Source organism: Patagioenas fasciata, chromosome 5, assembly GCF_037038585.1.
Source record: "Patagioenas fasciata isolate bPatFas1 chromosome 5, bPatFas1.hap1, whole genome shotgun sequence".
NCBI lineage: Eukaryota > Metazoa > Chordata > Aves > Columbiformes > Columbidae > Patagioenas > Patagioenas fasciata.
In genome coordinates, this window is record NC_092524.1 from 64,202,545 (window position 1) to 64,217,749 (window position 15,205).

At 43.1% G+C, this 15,205-nt stretch overlaps 1 protein-coding gene across 1 annotated transcript in view; it reads left to right on the forward strand.

Annotated features, from left to right (window-relative positions):
- Window positions 1–1,766: 1,766 nt before the first annotated feature.
- KCNH5 (potassium voltage-gated channel subfamily H member 5) overlaps window positions 1,767–15,205 on the forward strand; it is a 169,633-nt gene continuing 156,194 nt past the window's right edge. The window contains exons 1-2 of the mRNA XM_065839182.2: window positions 1,767–1,922; window positions 14,849–14,972. Of these exons, the coding sequence (XP_065695254.1) occupies window positions 1,850–1,922; window positions 14,849–14,972 (197 nt within the window). The 5' untranslated portion in view covers window positions 1,767–1,849. The remainder of the gene's footprint in view (window positions 1,923–14,848; window positions 14,973–15,205) is intronic.

Here is a 15,205-nt window from a genome sequence, read left to right on the forward strand (position 1 = left end):
CAAATCAAGGTTTCAAAACAAGGATGAGAAATGAGCAGAAGAATTCAAACTGGGTTCAAATTGAGTGGAACAAAGGGAATTGGGGAGCAGAGGTCCTGGCAACACTGTCCAGACAGACCAGTCACATAGTATTTGCTTGTACACAGATGTTTTGATAGGGCTGCTGCTCACTTGAAAGAAATGAAGGCGTTGCTGTCAACCTGGCAACTACCAGGAGCCAAATTTCCCCGTATCTGCGGCAGATCTCAGCAGGGGCATCTTTTAAACCACACCATTCTCAGGAAAGCTCTGATGGTTTCAGAGTGGTGGTGGTGGGGAAATCAATAAGTGTTTGACAAATAGGGTCTGGTTCACCTCTCAGGCTAGTTTCATAACACCATTCACAAGCTGATTCTAATGCAGCTGCTCCAGATTTGCATGTGTTTAAATGAAAGCAGAACCAGACCTTTTCCTTCCAGCAGCTGCTTTAGGGCTGGCTGGCTGGCAGCAACAGCAATCCTGGTACTTGGGTTGAAAGAGCTGCTCCTGCAACAGCTCCTGGTGTGGTAGAGATTTTAAACATGCCCTGAACTCCAAGCAGAGGACCTCTGTGTGATTTGTTGGACTAAGACCTAGGGAAGGAGGAAGTACTGAAAACAGCCTGGAAAAAAAAAAAAAAGCATTGATTTTTCCACAGTGGAATAAAGTCCCCGGGGAGAAGCACTGCTGCTTGTGGCAACTAGGGCAGAGGTGTGCAGCACACCGGGATGTGCTCTGCAGGGCACACTCCTGCCCTAGAAAAACAGCGATTTTCCATCTCTTATTCCCTTCTATGATCCTTTCTAGTCTGCAGCAGCTTGCAAAATCAGCAGAGGCAGAAGCAATAGGTGGAGAAATTCCTTTCAGGATTTTTCTGTCCGTACCTTTAAAAGACACTGTCCGAGTGTTGAAAAGGCTGGAGAGACAAATGCGGCTGAGTCAAGAGTAGGGAAGAGCTTACACAGAAATTGGTGCGTGGTGTCTCTCTGCACTGACTCATCTGCTCCTTTGGGGCTCCGGCACAGGAGCAACACAGTAGAGCTGGATCCCTCGATAAAATGATAGAAAACAGGGTTTTAACCCCAAATCTGCCTCCTGTTACCTCCCCCTCGTAACTGCTTTCACTAGGAGACGGAGGAATCCTCCAAAAAGACGGTTGATGGCTTCATGCAAGGCTGGCATTTTACCTGTTACCTTGCACTTCACGGTTATCATTTGTGGGCAACATGCGGCCACCTTCCCCTATGTCAGACAGCACTTCGTACTCTTCCCCTAATCCAGCCGCTGAGAACATGGGAATGCCGTCTCAAAATTTAAAAAAAAAAAAAAAGTTAAAAAAGTATGGATGAAAACGCTGGGGTTTAGGGTTTTGTGTGATTGCTTGTTTCGCTCAGGGGGACACGGCAAAACTTCGAAGGGGTTTCCCAGAGCACTCGACTCGTGGACAGTCAGGGGACGATGCCCAGCGGGACACGGCACCGAGCGCGACTCGCGAAGCCGCCGCCGCGCATCCCCGCGGGGCTCCGCTCCCTTCCACGCGGCTCCGCACCGCTCCGCCCCCCCCGCCCCGTCCCGGCCCGGCTCCGCGGCGGGGCGGGCGCGCAGGCGCAGGGGAAGCGGGCGGCGGCGCTCGGCGGCGCCGTGCGCGGCGCGGTCCCAGTCCGCGCTGCAGCCGCCGCGGGGGCGCCACTACCATGAGCGGCCGCGGCCGCCCCTGCGCGACTCACGGGCACTGGGCGCATCAGCCGCCGCCGGCCCCCCCTCCGCGCCGCCGCCGCCGCCGCTGTCGCCGCTGCCGCGCACCCCCGGCCCCCGAGCCCGGCGCTGCAGGATGCCGGGGGGCAAGAGAGGGCTGGTGGCACCGCAGAACACCTTCCTGGAGAACATTGTCCGGCGCTCAAGCGGTGAGAGGTCTCGTCCGTCCGTCCGTCCATCCATCCATTCATCCATCCCTCCGTCCATCCATCCCTCCCTCATCCCCGCGGTGGCTCCGCCGTGCCCGCCGCCCCGCTGATGGGTCTGTGCCAAAGTGGTGCCTTCAAGGAACGTGGTCTGCTGTGCCCCACCGGGCTCCGCTGGCGCCTGCCCTTTCGCGGTCCGATCCCCGTCCCCCCTCACTTCATACATCGTTATCGCTACTATGAATATGTAGCTTTTTTCTTTTTACTTGTGGTCAACATTTACATTTTTAGTATCCTCTCCGCTCGTTGGGTCATTTTTTCCCCTTCTACTTGTTCTTTAGTTCTCTAATAATTGGGCTTGCAACCGTTTTCATTCAGGGTTTCAAAGTCTTTGCAATTCTGTGGCACTTTTAAAGTCTGTGGCAAAGGTATCTGGAAAGAGGATGAGGGAGTGACTGTGATTTGGACGATGGTAATCCTGTGGCTAAGCAAATATGTAAAGAACTGTCTGCAGCTGCTCATCTACAGCTCCTCTGGTAGGTGAATATTTACAGGACTGGTTCAGGACTGCATGGCTATCAAATTATTCCTTGCTGCTGGAGTTAATTTTACCCTTTCATCCAGTGCAAAGCACTGATCCAGAGTACTGTATACAGCTCCATTAAAGTTACTACGTGGCTGCAGACCATCTCTCTAGGTGTATCCATGTAGGTGCTGCTTTAGGCAAGTCTTGTGCTAGTTACATTCCTTTCTCATGTAGTCTGTGCACTGTCATTTAACTACTGAAACATACGAGTGTTTGCATAAATGAAGTCTGGTGAGAGACCTCGGACTTTGCATCTGCTAAAAGATTTTGCATGGACAGCCCAAGTTCAGGGCAACCCTGTTGTCCCAAAGCGCTGCTGTGCCAGTGTGCATCTGGGGACGTGTGTGGGAAAGGTGGCCAGAGCAGAGCATTGAGAAAAGTTGCCACGTGCATTATTAATTAAGGCACTAACGTGATGTGAAATTGTGCTGTAAAGTTTTCCTTTCCACCTTTCTATTGCACAATTCCGGATTTACCTTGCATTCATTCTAACGGGGTGTGTTGGTTTGATTTTGATGAAAGATAGTGAATTGGTGATTCATTGACCTCCACAGGAGCAGGAGTGGGCTGAGGACCTAGAATTTGTTTTAAAATGTTGTATGTTGAAATGCCAGCCTTGTATTAAGCCATCAACCATTTTTGGGGGGGCTTCTTCTCTCTTATGTTGCCTGTGTTAGTTCTGCAGTCAGCGACCGACTCCCTGTCAAGCTCTGTAGCTGCTCTATCATGAAAAGCTACTTCCCTGCAATAGTGTATTTATTTACCAGAATGTTAAATGTAAGCTTAATTAATAGAGGTTTATATAGCACTTTCCCTCTGTTAATTTCAAAGCGCTGAGTGGAATTTAATTACACTTCGCAGTTCCTTGTGGAAGAGGACACACAGAGGCTTTTCCAACCCGTTCTTCAAATTGTGGTGTAAACGGGGGCTTAGGGCATCACAGTTGTTTTCCCAAGGTTGTGCAGCAAGTCAGTGGCAGAGCCGGGAACACAGTTTGGGTTTGCTGTGGTTTTATATGATGCTCTAATTAAATCATGTGTCCTCCCTGGTGAAAGCTCAGTAAAGCTTTGAGATATCAAAAACTGGAAAAGCTCAGGAGGCTTTCAAACATTATGCTTTAAAAGCACGTATCTCTCTCTGTTTTTTAACCTGGTCTAATTTGGGACCGTAAATCATGCTGACCTGGTCATTTGTTCTGCTTTGTCTCGGCCGCTGGTGATGCCTAAGCGTGATACTACAGAGGCAAATCTGCCCCCTTGGACAACAAAGCGAAAAGTGCACTGGGAATTTTCTTTTTAACTCATGTAAGTGGTCAGTGTTGTGCCCTGAAACATGATTTCGTTCTTATTTTTGTCATCTGGGACATAGACTTATTTGTCCTTTACAGAAATAGTAATTTTCATTGGATTTAGCACGGTTCAATTTGAACTTAATGGTATCCAATGGAGAAAATCTGATTCAAGGATCTCCTGCCAGTGCTCAGGAGAAGACAAGGATTTGGTCTGCTGACTGTGTGCTGGGTTTTGTTTATATACTTTGATTCACCAGTTTCCAAGAGATTTTTCATTGAGAAGTTGAGGAATGGGATGAAGGAAACACTGATGATTGTTTTTTAAAATATACCTTTAGCATCCTCAATAACAAAAAACCACCAAACCCCCAAAAACACTTCTATCCTTTTTCCTGGTTAGAGAACACTCTCTTTTCATATTTCTCATACTTACGCAATCCTGTTGCACTTCTTGACCATAAATCTTTACTCACCAACCAGGAGAAGGTTTGGAGATAGAGGTAATGTCTTTTCTTAGGCAACAGATACGACCGGAAAAAAGTAGATGGATATTTTGGAAGATAGGCTCTTTTTCAGGTGAAATGGAAGCCATGCTTTCAAAATGAAATGTGGGTAGAGAGAAATTACACAGAATTGCCAGAAATGAATCTGAATAACAAAATTTATAGACAAAATAGCAGTCATATTAAAATGTGGGAAGTCAGAAGTGACACAGTGGGAACATCGTGCGCACATTTAGTTTGGTGGCCAGCCTAGTGTTAAAAGCAATCATACATTCAATTGTCAGCATTATTTATGCATTTTTATTTAGGAATGTTGTGAACTTTACCTTTTCACCCCAGCTTTGGCTACAAATGAGGTTAAAATTGTGAGGGAAGCACCCAGGGTGAGTCAGTTATGAGCAAAACATCAAGTAGCCCTGCAGAACAGAACGGGGTGGCCGTGGCTCTTCTGTTCTCCATGTGGAGGGTGGGATTTCTGGGCTGCCATGCTGGGCATTCACTTCCCAGCCAACACATGTGGGAAGGGTGGGAATGACTGCTAAAGCGATGAGGGGGTCCCACAGTGTCCCTGTGTCTGGGGAACCTCTCTTTTGGAGGCCACTTTACACCTTGGAGATGTGAAGTGTTTAGAGCAGTGACATACATCGCTTTTTTGGACAGGGACAGGTTGTAAGTGGTTCCTTAAGCATTTGGTGGTGGAGGGTGACCTCTGAGCTGCTTTGTGGGTTCTTTGCCCACACCACAGGTGAGCTCCACTCAAGGAGGGACAAAGTCTGTGAGGAAAAGCAGGGTCTGTTGTTAGACCAACTGCTGCGATTGGTAAAGAGGGGCAAGCCCGCAGGACACACAGGTTTGCGTCCAGAGTTATCTCAGTGCACTTTCTGCATTTTTTTTTTAGTTTCTTTTAAAGCACAGCGAACACACATCGAGTAAAGGTCTTATCTGAGGCTCACAAAGATTGATACGACCTCACTACAGCCTTGGCTGTGCCCTGGATCTTAAGAACACCAGGTGTTTTGCTGAGCTGAAAGAATAAGTGTTTTGTGAGAGCACTGGGTTAAATCACATTAAGGTGACTGCCTTTTACTGCCATTAGTATTTTGGACTTTTAATAAGGGTCTTCCTTAGGGCAGTGTTCTCTCCTAAGGTGCTCTCAGCAGTCTGTGCCCATTATTACTAATATTATTGGTTGCTTCTTCAGTGCATTCAGCACTCCTGCTGATACTGACCTCGCTCAGCACCACGGAGTCTGGGAAAAGGTTAACGCTGGGACTTTGTGATACTATGCAATAAGGAGTGCTAACAGTCTGGAAGCGGGGCTTAATTTAGTGAAAGACTATATAGTCTTATCCATATGAGTCCTCATTATTGGCCGTTGTTTCTGTTGCAATAACTCTTAGAAGCTTTCTCAGCAAAATGGGTCTTTCAGGTTTTTGCAAATGTATTTTGACACTTAAACTGAAATCCTGGCTTTGTAAGGCTTACAAATTTTACTATGAGTTATAATAAAGCTAGCATTTAATTCCTGGCCTTTTTCAGCTTTTTGCTATGTTTCTACGAAGTGGTTCCTTCAGATGGAGCTTTGCGCCCTGCTGGGGCCTTGTGACTTTAATGGGCAAAAGTATCAGCCCCGCTTACAGGTGACTGTGTTGCCAAGGCAGGTTACCCAGGAAGCGGGAGGAAAACAAGTGTCACATCTATAGTGCTAAGACAGCATTTTGATTTTTATTACACTAGTATAATAGATAAAATAAGTGTCTGTTGCCTCTCCTGTCCTTCTTACCAACCCATGTAGCGTACCTGATGTCTTGCAGGGTGACAAAACATTGTTGGTCTCACAGGACATGGCACGTTGTGGTTTCTCTCCCCTCAATTAAAACAAGCTGCATTTTCATCTGATCTAAATTAAGTCACACATGCTGCAAAGAGAAAGTTCTTTAATGCAAGTTACCTCAAGTTTACAGTATGTCTGTCATTGGGGTTCCTCTGAATATAACACATCCTTCAGCAGTTCCCTAAATCTCTACATAAAGACACAATGAACTGTGGGTGAAAGTTTCCATCCTCCAGTTCAGTTGACTGCAGAGAAGTTGCTGAAGGGATGACCAAGGAGCTTATGTCATTAGGGCTTTCTTGGGCATTTGAAGGCAGAGGGTTCCTTTTGCAATTTCTATGACTGCAGGGGGCCTGCTGATAAGTACGTCAATGGAAAGTGGATTTTTACGCTAAGCAGCATTACTAGATGACATTTGTGAGAAGTTTTCAATTGCAAGTGACCTGCTTTCCTTACTTTTCAAGTTGGCTTGCAGAGTGCAGAAAGGTTAAGCATATCTGACTGCTGCTGAAATCGAGGGAGATTTATATAATCTAAATGTTTTTATTTAATATGTGTTTATTTTTTTAAAAAAGAAAAATATTATCACAGCTCTATACCACTGTGTTAATTCAGAAGCCCAAACAATGCTATATCATTAGCTAAAGGATTTCCTGGAGGTCTGATCAGCTGCTTTGTAAACTGTAGGTCTTCTCTTTCTAATATTTCCGTGTGTGTTGCTGGCACTGGGATGGGGCGATGGGAGAGTCGTTCTCTTCTGGGGGAGGCTTGAGCACTGCTGAGCAATTGCCACAAGAGGTCACTGCAAGAGTTGTTGCGTTCCCAGGCTAATGTTTACCTCTGAGAGAGAAAAATGAAATTATTGATTTTTTTCCTTTTTTTTTCTTTTTCTTTTTCTTTTTTTTTTTTTTTTGAGTAGACATCCAGTTTTTTTATTGCTGTTAGAAGGAGTACGCAGCCAAAGAATAACATCAGGAAGTTAAGTGAGCTGCGGAAATACATTTAATTAGCCTGCTTAGCAGGGTAATGTTTGGTGGCTAACTAAGATTTTTAAGTTATTCTTCTGGAAATCGTTCACTAAAAAATAGTGTTTTCTGGTTTGATAAATTAAGTAATAGAAGACGACTTTGGAGTTAGCACTCTAATGACCCCTTTGATGCTTGTTAATGAGCAAGTCTGATGCTTGTTTAGCACAGTCGGTGACCGGCTATTTTAAATGCCAAGCCCTGGGCAACCCCGATAGCCGGGGCCCGATCCTGCACCCATGTGTGAATCCCGCCTTGGGAGTCTTGCCTGGAGCAGCCCCTCGGTACCAGGCTGGAGTACCCCTGTTGATAGTTTTGCTTCAGCCACTTGCACAGAGTGGAACATGAGAGAGGCAGACAATTCTCTGCCAAAAGAGATTTTTTGAGATACAGCCGGGCTCTGTGAAACTGCAGCCAGGATGAGCTTTGGGCTGAGTTTTCGCGAGAGAAGCCTCCGTGTCTGAACAACTACCGTTACCTCAATTTTCTCATCTGGGAATGTCGAGCAAGTGCTCTTGGTTGTATAAAGCTAGAAATCTGTTTTTCGGTTGCTCCTCGAGGATGCTCGTGTGGCTTTCTTGAGACCTACAGTGTGCTCCAGTTTAAATTTAGTCTCGCTACATCTATGTTGTGTTCTGCATAATTTTAATAGAGAACAGATTCAGCAGTGGCATTGATAAGATAACCAGGATAGGTGAGGATTACTTTAACTCTTGGGTAAATGAATGTGTTGGGAGGAACATGTGATCACAATTGTATGAAATGTCATTTTGCAGGCAACTCATAGGGACACTGTCTTGTCATTATTGACTCCAGACTCTTCCTGGGGTCAGTGATGTTGTGCCACAATAAAGGCAGGGAACTGCGCTGTTTGTGGCCTTTCATATTCAGAATGATTAAAGTTAATTCTTAAAGTTTACAGGAGGTAAATTCCAGGTAGACTCTAATCTTTCTTCTTGACCTCGCTTGCTAAATTGCTGAAAGCTGTTGTGTTCCCAGCTAAGTGACTTAGACGTGGATTTAATATTTCAGCCAATGCTGGATTATTTATCTTTTGTTTTATTTGAGGTGCACTCATTTGGGGCAAGAAATAGATCATTTTAGCATAGTTGATATGGTAGCATCTTGCTTTGGGTTTATCGCTTTTTGTGTTTCCACAATATGAGTATTAAATAAAAACAACACTGGTACAGAAGGGTGATGTAAAGAGTTAGTCCTTTGAGAGGGTTTTTTTTTTCAGGCAAGCCACACTTACTGTGCTCGATAAATTGGATGGCACTGATGTTTTGCATGCTTTAAAGACACAGGGGAAATAATAGCTTTGTTAGAAAACAGCGATGTTGTTTTATAGCGAGGAGTACAAAGTGCTGGTGGAGGTTTCTGCTTCAAGCCCAGTGGTTTATCTGCAGCGGATCCCAGGGCTGGGGGTGCCTGTTCGGGCTGATTTCAGAGGGCAGCACCCTCCAAAAGGGTTTAGGATTTTCACTTTTATCTTGTGGGGATTCAATATGTCTTGAGCATGTGGTTGGAGTCACTTTAAATAACACCAATAGAAATACATTTTATTGGGGCCAAGGCTTGCTCAGGGGAGCTAAAAGAAAAGAAAAAATTAAAATAATTTTAGGACCCCCACCTCTCCAACGCACGCATGAGTTTTCCAAGATGATCTAAACAAGGCTGCAGCAATATGCTGACCTGTGTAGTTATAAGAAGAGTCAGCTGACAGCAGTTTAAGTGGTTTGGGGCTTTTATAAGACAGCATTAGCAAAAAAGGCAAATTCCATTCCACAGAGCCTGTCAGATCTGGGCTGCACTTGCTCTGCGGTGGGAAGGTGGTAATTCTAAAGGACAGCTCTGTGTAAAGTTGCTTGAGCTAGGAGTTTATTCCTAGATTGAAAAACTACTTCTTTTTATTATTATTATTATTATTATTATTATTATTATTATTATTACTTGTGTTCTGCTGCTGCTTCATTTAAAAAAAAAAAAAACGCCCATCTTTTCAATGGTGACTTCTCTAAAAACATTAGTTTCCTATTTTCTTGTGTAGAGATAGAATTCAAAAATGGTGATTTAAACGATTTTAGTTATAAGTGGTACCCAAGCGTTCTTCAGAAAAGATGGTTAGCGACAACGTTTCTCACTTGGCTAAGCATATCTCCTGGAATGATTTAGCTGTTCTTGCTCTCCCGTGATTACATAACATGAATTTTACACTGCTTTGGGCATTTTGTTGGTTAAAAAGCTTGCTTGCAAACTGTCTTTTTTTTTTTTAACAAGACTAAAACAAAACAAGGCTCAACGCTGTGTTGAGTATTAGCTACTACAAGATAAAGATTAAAGGCTTGCTGCTCTACAGCATAGCCTACCTTTATACAAAAGCGCCTTTTTACAAAATACAAGTGCAGCAACAGCAAATATAGTGCCTTTAAGAATTGTTTTCCTCAACTGTGTTTTCCAACCTGAAATTTTGCTAACTGTATGTCTCTAATACCCCAATTCCTTACCATCAGCATTAAACCTTGTAAATAGGAGAGTTATATTAGCTAATAGAAAGCCTGCTGACCTTCTAAGAGGAATTTAGCAACTCTGAGAAAGGTGAGTGCTGGCTGAGCCCTGCTTCCCTGCTCTCCTATAGGCAGAGACTGGTGTTTAGATGTGTCTACTCAAAGAACTTATATAATCTATCGATTTGTGATTTGGGCTCTCTGCAATATATCAGAAAGAGGGATGGGTGGAGAATATGATTGGTGGAGGCAATGACATCAAGACAAGCTTAGAAATAATAAAAATTGACTTTTAAATTGACTTTTATCTCTAAGGAAATGAAAAGTGGAAACACATTTTTCAGTGCATTGGAGAAACCCAGGCAAGGATGAATGCATTACCAGACATTTCGGTTTAATCATCATGCAAGATCTGAAGTTAGCTGCATGTTAATGTTTTCAGAGTATGAGATATCACCACATGGTAATCTGGATCCCAGTTGCACAGTTTCATATACTGGATCAGATGATTGATCTGTCAGATTTACTGTCCTGCATTCAGCCTTGGCCAGTGTCTAGTAGACCAGGGGAAAAGTTCCCAGTGTCCATAGTAAAATACTTTTGAGATTGGCTGCTGCTGTACGTGGAGAGAGACTTTCCATTCTGGCCCACAGCACAGATATTGCACAAGTTTCAGTTACCATTGTCTCACTACAGAATGCGAGCTGTATTTATGCATTACTTCGGCTATCCTTGGCAATCCCTGTTGTGACACTCTTCTTTCAGTGAAGTCGTGGTATACTTAAAACTGAGTAAATTCAGGTGTTCTGGTGTAGATGTAGTGGCTGAGTTCAGCGTTGTCCAGTTAGTTATTAGTAGTTAAATTCTTTTAAGAAATACTTTTCCTTGAGAATACCTCCAATAGATTGTATTCTTTTACAAAATCTCTTGCAGAATATAGCTCTTGTGTATTGAATCCAGAGTCAGGGAGTCTGGGCCTGTCTTGCAGAAGGCGTCTGTCCTGGGACACCCTATGTGGTGTGTGGCATTGCAGCATTCATGCCCATGCTTTGGAAAAGACTGATTATCTAAAAGTCCTCTGGCTCACTCCAAAAAAGATCTTTGATATGAACAAACTGATGTGCAGTGTGGGCCATACGGGGAACAGAAGGACCAGGGGCGAACCTGGGGTTTGATTATGGAGGTGCACCCAGTGCTTGTCTGGAGTAATGCCGGTGGGATATGTTCCTGGGCTGCCACCAGGTGAATAGATGTGGTCTGGGTCCCTCCCTGTTGTATGTGATGAGTATGGATGTATCTCAGTAAGGAGCAAGTCAGTTGGCAGCCTCTAGGCAGATCTTTTACTATACCTGATCTGCTTGAATGAAGACCTGGCTTGTGCTAAGAGGTTGCTATGGGGCTTCACCACAGAGTCACTACAGCAGGGCACAGAGGGACATCAAGGTATCCTTGGGTGAGGGTCTTTGCTTTGGAGCTGCTGGCAAAGGAGGCCGGGAGGAACACGTAGCCAATTGTGTTGGGAAGGGTACAGGCTCGTTTTTGGTGTTAGGCTGCCCTATGGCAACTGGAGATGGAGAAGAAATGAGGTTTTTCCAACCCTTGTCTCTTATACCTGCTTCAAGCAGCCATCTGGAAATGGAACAGAGTAGAATTTGCCATGATCAGACTGATGGAAATCTTAACTCAAGAGACAACTGTGATTTAACTTTCTTACTAAGGAAAACATGTAACTGAGTTGTAGAAATATGGAAGTCGGGTATGCAGATGGACTTAGTCCAGGATGGGCTGTTAGGACCCAACTGCAGGGGAGGTAACTATTGAAATGGACTTTCATGGATGGTTAGTGGTGATGATGCGATGTAAAGCAGCCCCTTCTCCAACTACACAAAACTCCTAAAAACCCTAAGATTGTATTTTTTACTAAGGAGTCTGTGTTGCTGATCAAGGTTTGGCTCCGAAACAGTGGCATGCTAAGAGAATATGCAAGGAGTCATAGCAGAGGACTCAAAGCAAAAATTCCCTTGTGTCCCTTTGTGCTCTGCAAGTTTAACAAATTATGGCCAAAAAAAGAGAGGTTCTTTCCAAGTGTGCAGCCATTCAGTACACCGTTTGGAGGTTTACAGCAGGGTATGAAGTGACTAACTAAAGTTAAATCTGCCTAAAGTTTTGATCTGTATAAACTGTAGAAATAGAGAAGAATTAATATACGTATTGTTTGGAGAAAATAATGTGACTCCTGATAAAATGTAGGGTAGGCGTGGGCTCCTGTGACTGCTGGAACCTGGGTACACAATAAAACCCCAGGATCAGATGCTGACCTGTACTTCCTTAAATTTTATCAAGCTGCTCACTGAAACATGGGTTCCTATGGCTTTGTGCCCACAGTTAGATTTGTTGGTCTTTAACAAGATGCAAACATTGATTCAAGATTTTTCTCACGTTGGAATAGGACATGCACATACATATTCACATGCTGAGCATGGATGCATAAGCTGTGTTTGCTTAGGAGGCAAGGATAAAAAAGAAGTCAGTTTAGTAAAGGAAAATTCATGGGGACAGAAGAAAACATATTCTAATATCTGTTCAAGTTCCTAGTACATCTACTAGGTGTCTTATCTAACCTTACAGATATTAGTATCTACCAAGATACTTCTACTGTCCATTTTTTTCTAGTTTTATGGGATTTTTTTTAAACTATCAATATTTTGACTTTATGTTTTGTTCCATCCCAAGTTTCTGGTGGATTTGATCAGTTTAGTGAATGCCTCATCAAGTATTTTGAGACTCTCAGATGTGAATAAGTTTAAAATCCATAGAAAACAACAATTAAATGCTGTATGTTGGCTGCTGGCTGCAACATGTATTAATATCTTCTGTTGTGTACTGTGTCCTGAAACAATCAAGATTATGTCTGTCAGACGGGAAGGCTTCAAAGCAGAATTAGCTGCTTTTGGACTGTGGTCCTCTGGCTAGAACCCAGATGTGCACAGCATCCACAAGTGTGTTTGATGTTGCACTGTCTCACCACCTGGGTTGTGCCCACTGTATCTATATATGCAAGCAAAACTTTGGCAAAAGGTAATCCCATAAAGAAATCTCCTTCCAAATCTAACCAGTGGACTTGTAATATTGGTTGTTTCCTTGTGGGAAATTAAAAGTTGCTTGTGCTCCCATTCTCTCCAGCTGCTGGGGTGCAATTGTAGGAGAGTGGTGGCCACGAAGGGAGCCTGGCAGGTTTAGGGTGTTGTCTCCCCTTTTCCTAATTGGAGAAGATACAAGGTGTTGGGGGGACATTAACCCGATAGGATGAGCTCCAGTGAACCCCTTGATTTCCATGAGGTGAGGATGTCTCTGCGTTAGTATCTGCACGGTGCTGAGGGGAGCTGGGCTGAGGCCCTGCTGCGGAAAGGGCTGTAGAAAGCCAGGGAGATTTTATGTAATGCTCAGGCTTTGCTCCGTATCCCGTGCTGCTTGTAGCGAGGGTATCTATCTCCCTTTGGGTAGGAAAGCAAATTTTTAAAGTTGGTATTTAGGCTTAAGAATATTTGTTATGGATTCGAATAAATTCTTTGAGCTTAAAAGTGTTAGATTCCACAAAATCTAAGCTTCTATTTCTCACATTGCTTGGCTTTTAAATATTTTTTAATCTGCTTTTCTATAGAAAATCCAATAATCTCCAGATTATTTTTTACCAAATGCATGCTTATAAAGGAAAAAGAAAGACATAGTATTTTTTTTTTTCAGTACACTTTCCTTCTTCAACAGAATAATGTTTGCATAATGAATAATCCAGTTATAAATACCCTGAGAATGGCGTGTGTAGCTCATGCAAACCCAGCGTAACTTTTATGTGAAAATGAATGTGTGCACCTGAGTATATGTCTGTAAGTAACTGGCATAACCATTCTTTGGTTATTATGAGGAAAATCTGAAAAAAATCTCCTTAATTTTTTTCCCCACAAGAACTGCTGGAAGGAATGTTTTCTATAATTTCTATACAGCAGTGATTGTTAATAGTTATATTTTAATAGCGTTTTAGCATTAATGACTGGGACCAGTTAGTTTCATAGCTGCTGTCAAAATGAAATGGAAAACTAACGGTAAAATTAAGAAAACTATGAAGATCACCACAGACTAGAATTTGAGAACCTCTACTAAGTGAGAATGTTAGTTCTGAAACAAATTTAGAAATGTTTAAGGCATTGATGAACAAAAAAATCCTACAACATTGTGTTTTAAAAAAATTGATATTTCCTTCTTTGGAAATGCCTTGCTAAAAGCAGGAATGGAATAATCTTTCCAAGCTAGTGAATAAAACTATTTTAGGACTAAGTAATAATGTGTTGGTGCCAGTCCGTGCATATAAACTGTAGGCACTGACTGAAACAACAGATGACTGAAGTGATATTTAGACCTGAGTTCAGCCTCCTAGAAATTCTGCCTGGCATATTTTGTATTTACGGCAATGGATGCTTGTTACTAGGATGAGCCCAAGCCACCTATTTGCATTTTTAATAGGCTACCACTGAAATTCAATACATGTTTTGTGTTATTTCAACGTGTAACTGCCTTTGGCACTCATCAGTGCCTTGATCGTGCTCAATTTCCCTGTGGGTCACTTAGTATCTGTGCTCCCAGGCGTGCTGTGGCTGGTGGTCCTATGGGATCTGGTGGGCACATCTCACCTGTCCCCAGTGGCTCCTGGTGTTCTTTGTCCCTTGTGCCAGGGGTGCTGGGTGTGTCCTGCAAATCAGACTGGGACCTGCCAGGAGGAAAAATTGTACTTGTCTTAAGCAAGAGGGTTGTCGTCAGCATTGGACGCGCATACAGTTCAGTATTTAAAACTCAGTTTGCAAGTTAAGTTTGATTTCATGATACATGTGAAATGAAAATCAAACATGATACCTTGCCTGGATATTGTGAATAAATGAATCCTTTCTAAATTGCTGAAACATTGGTGCTTATACCAGTATTTCAGGGTGCAAGAACCAACTTACATTACCAGGAGTTATCTTGTTTCATTATGATTTCTTTTCTGTTGCCTATTTTGATTTCAGTTCCCTCTGAAATTTGAAAATAGAAATTACCGTCATGAATAACTCTGCATCTGCTGTGTAACACATGGAGGATTTAAATGTAATTTACCACTGACAACAGCCCTTTCTCTCTTTTTCTCTTTTCAGAATCCAGTTTCTTGTTGGGAAATGCCCAGATTGTGGACTGGCCTGTAGTTTATAGTAATGACGGTTTTTGTAAACTCTCTGGATATCATCGAGCTGACGTCATGCAGAAGAGTAGCACTTGCAGGTATGCCGACTCTTCATTGCCACTCAATGCACTTTTAAAATTATCATCTGCTGGAAAGAACAATGAGGTTATGGAAAAAAGGACTGATGTAAGAAAAGCATTGTTTTGCAGAAATTGAAGTACTGAGGTAGGCTTTAAATGAATGAAACCAGCAACTTATCCAGGACTTGGTAAAGCGCTTTGAAATTTATCCTGGCTAATATCACTACTAATGTGCTCTGGCTAATGATTCA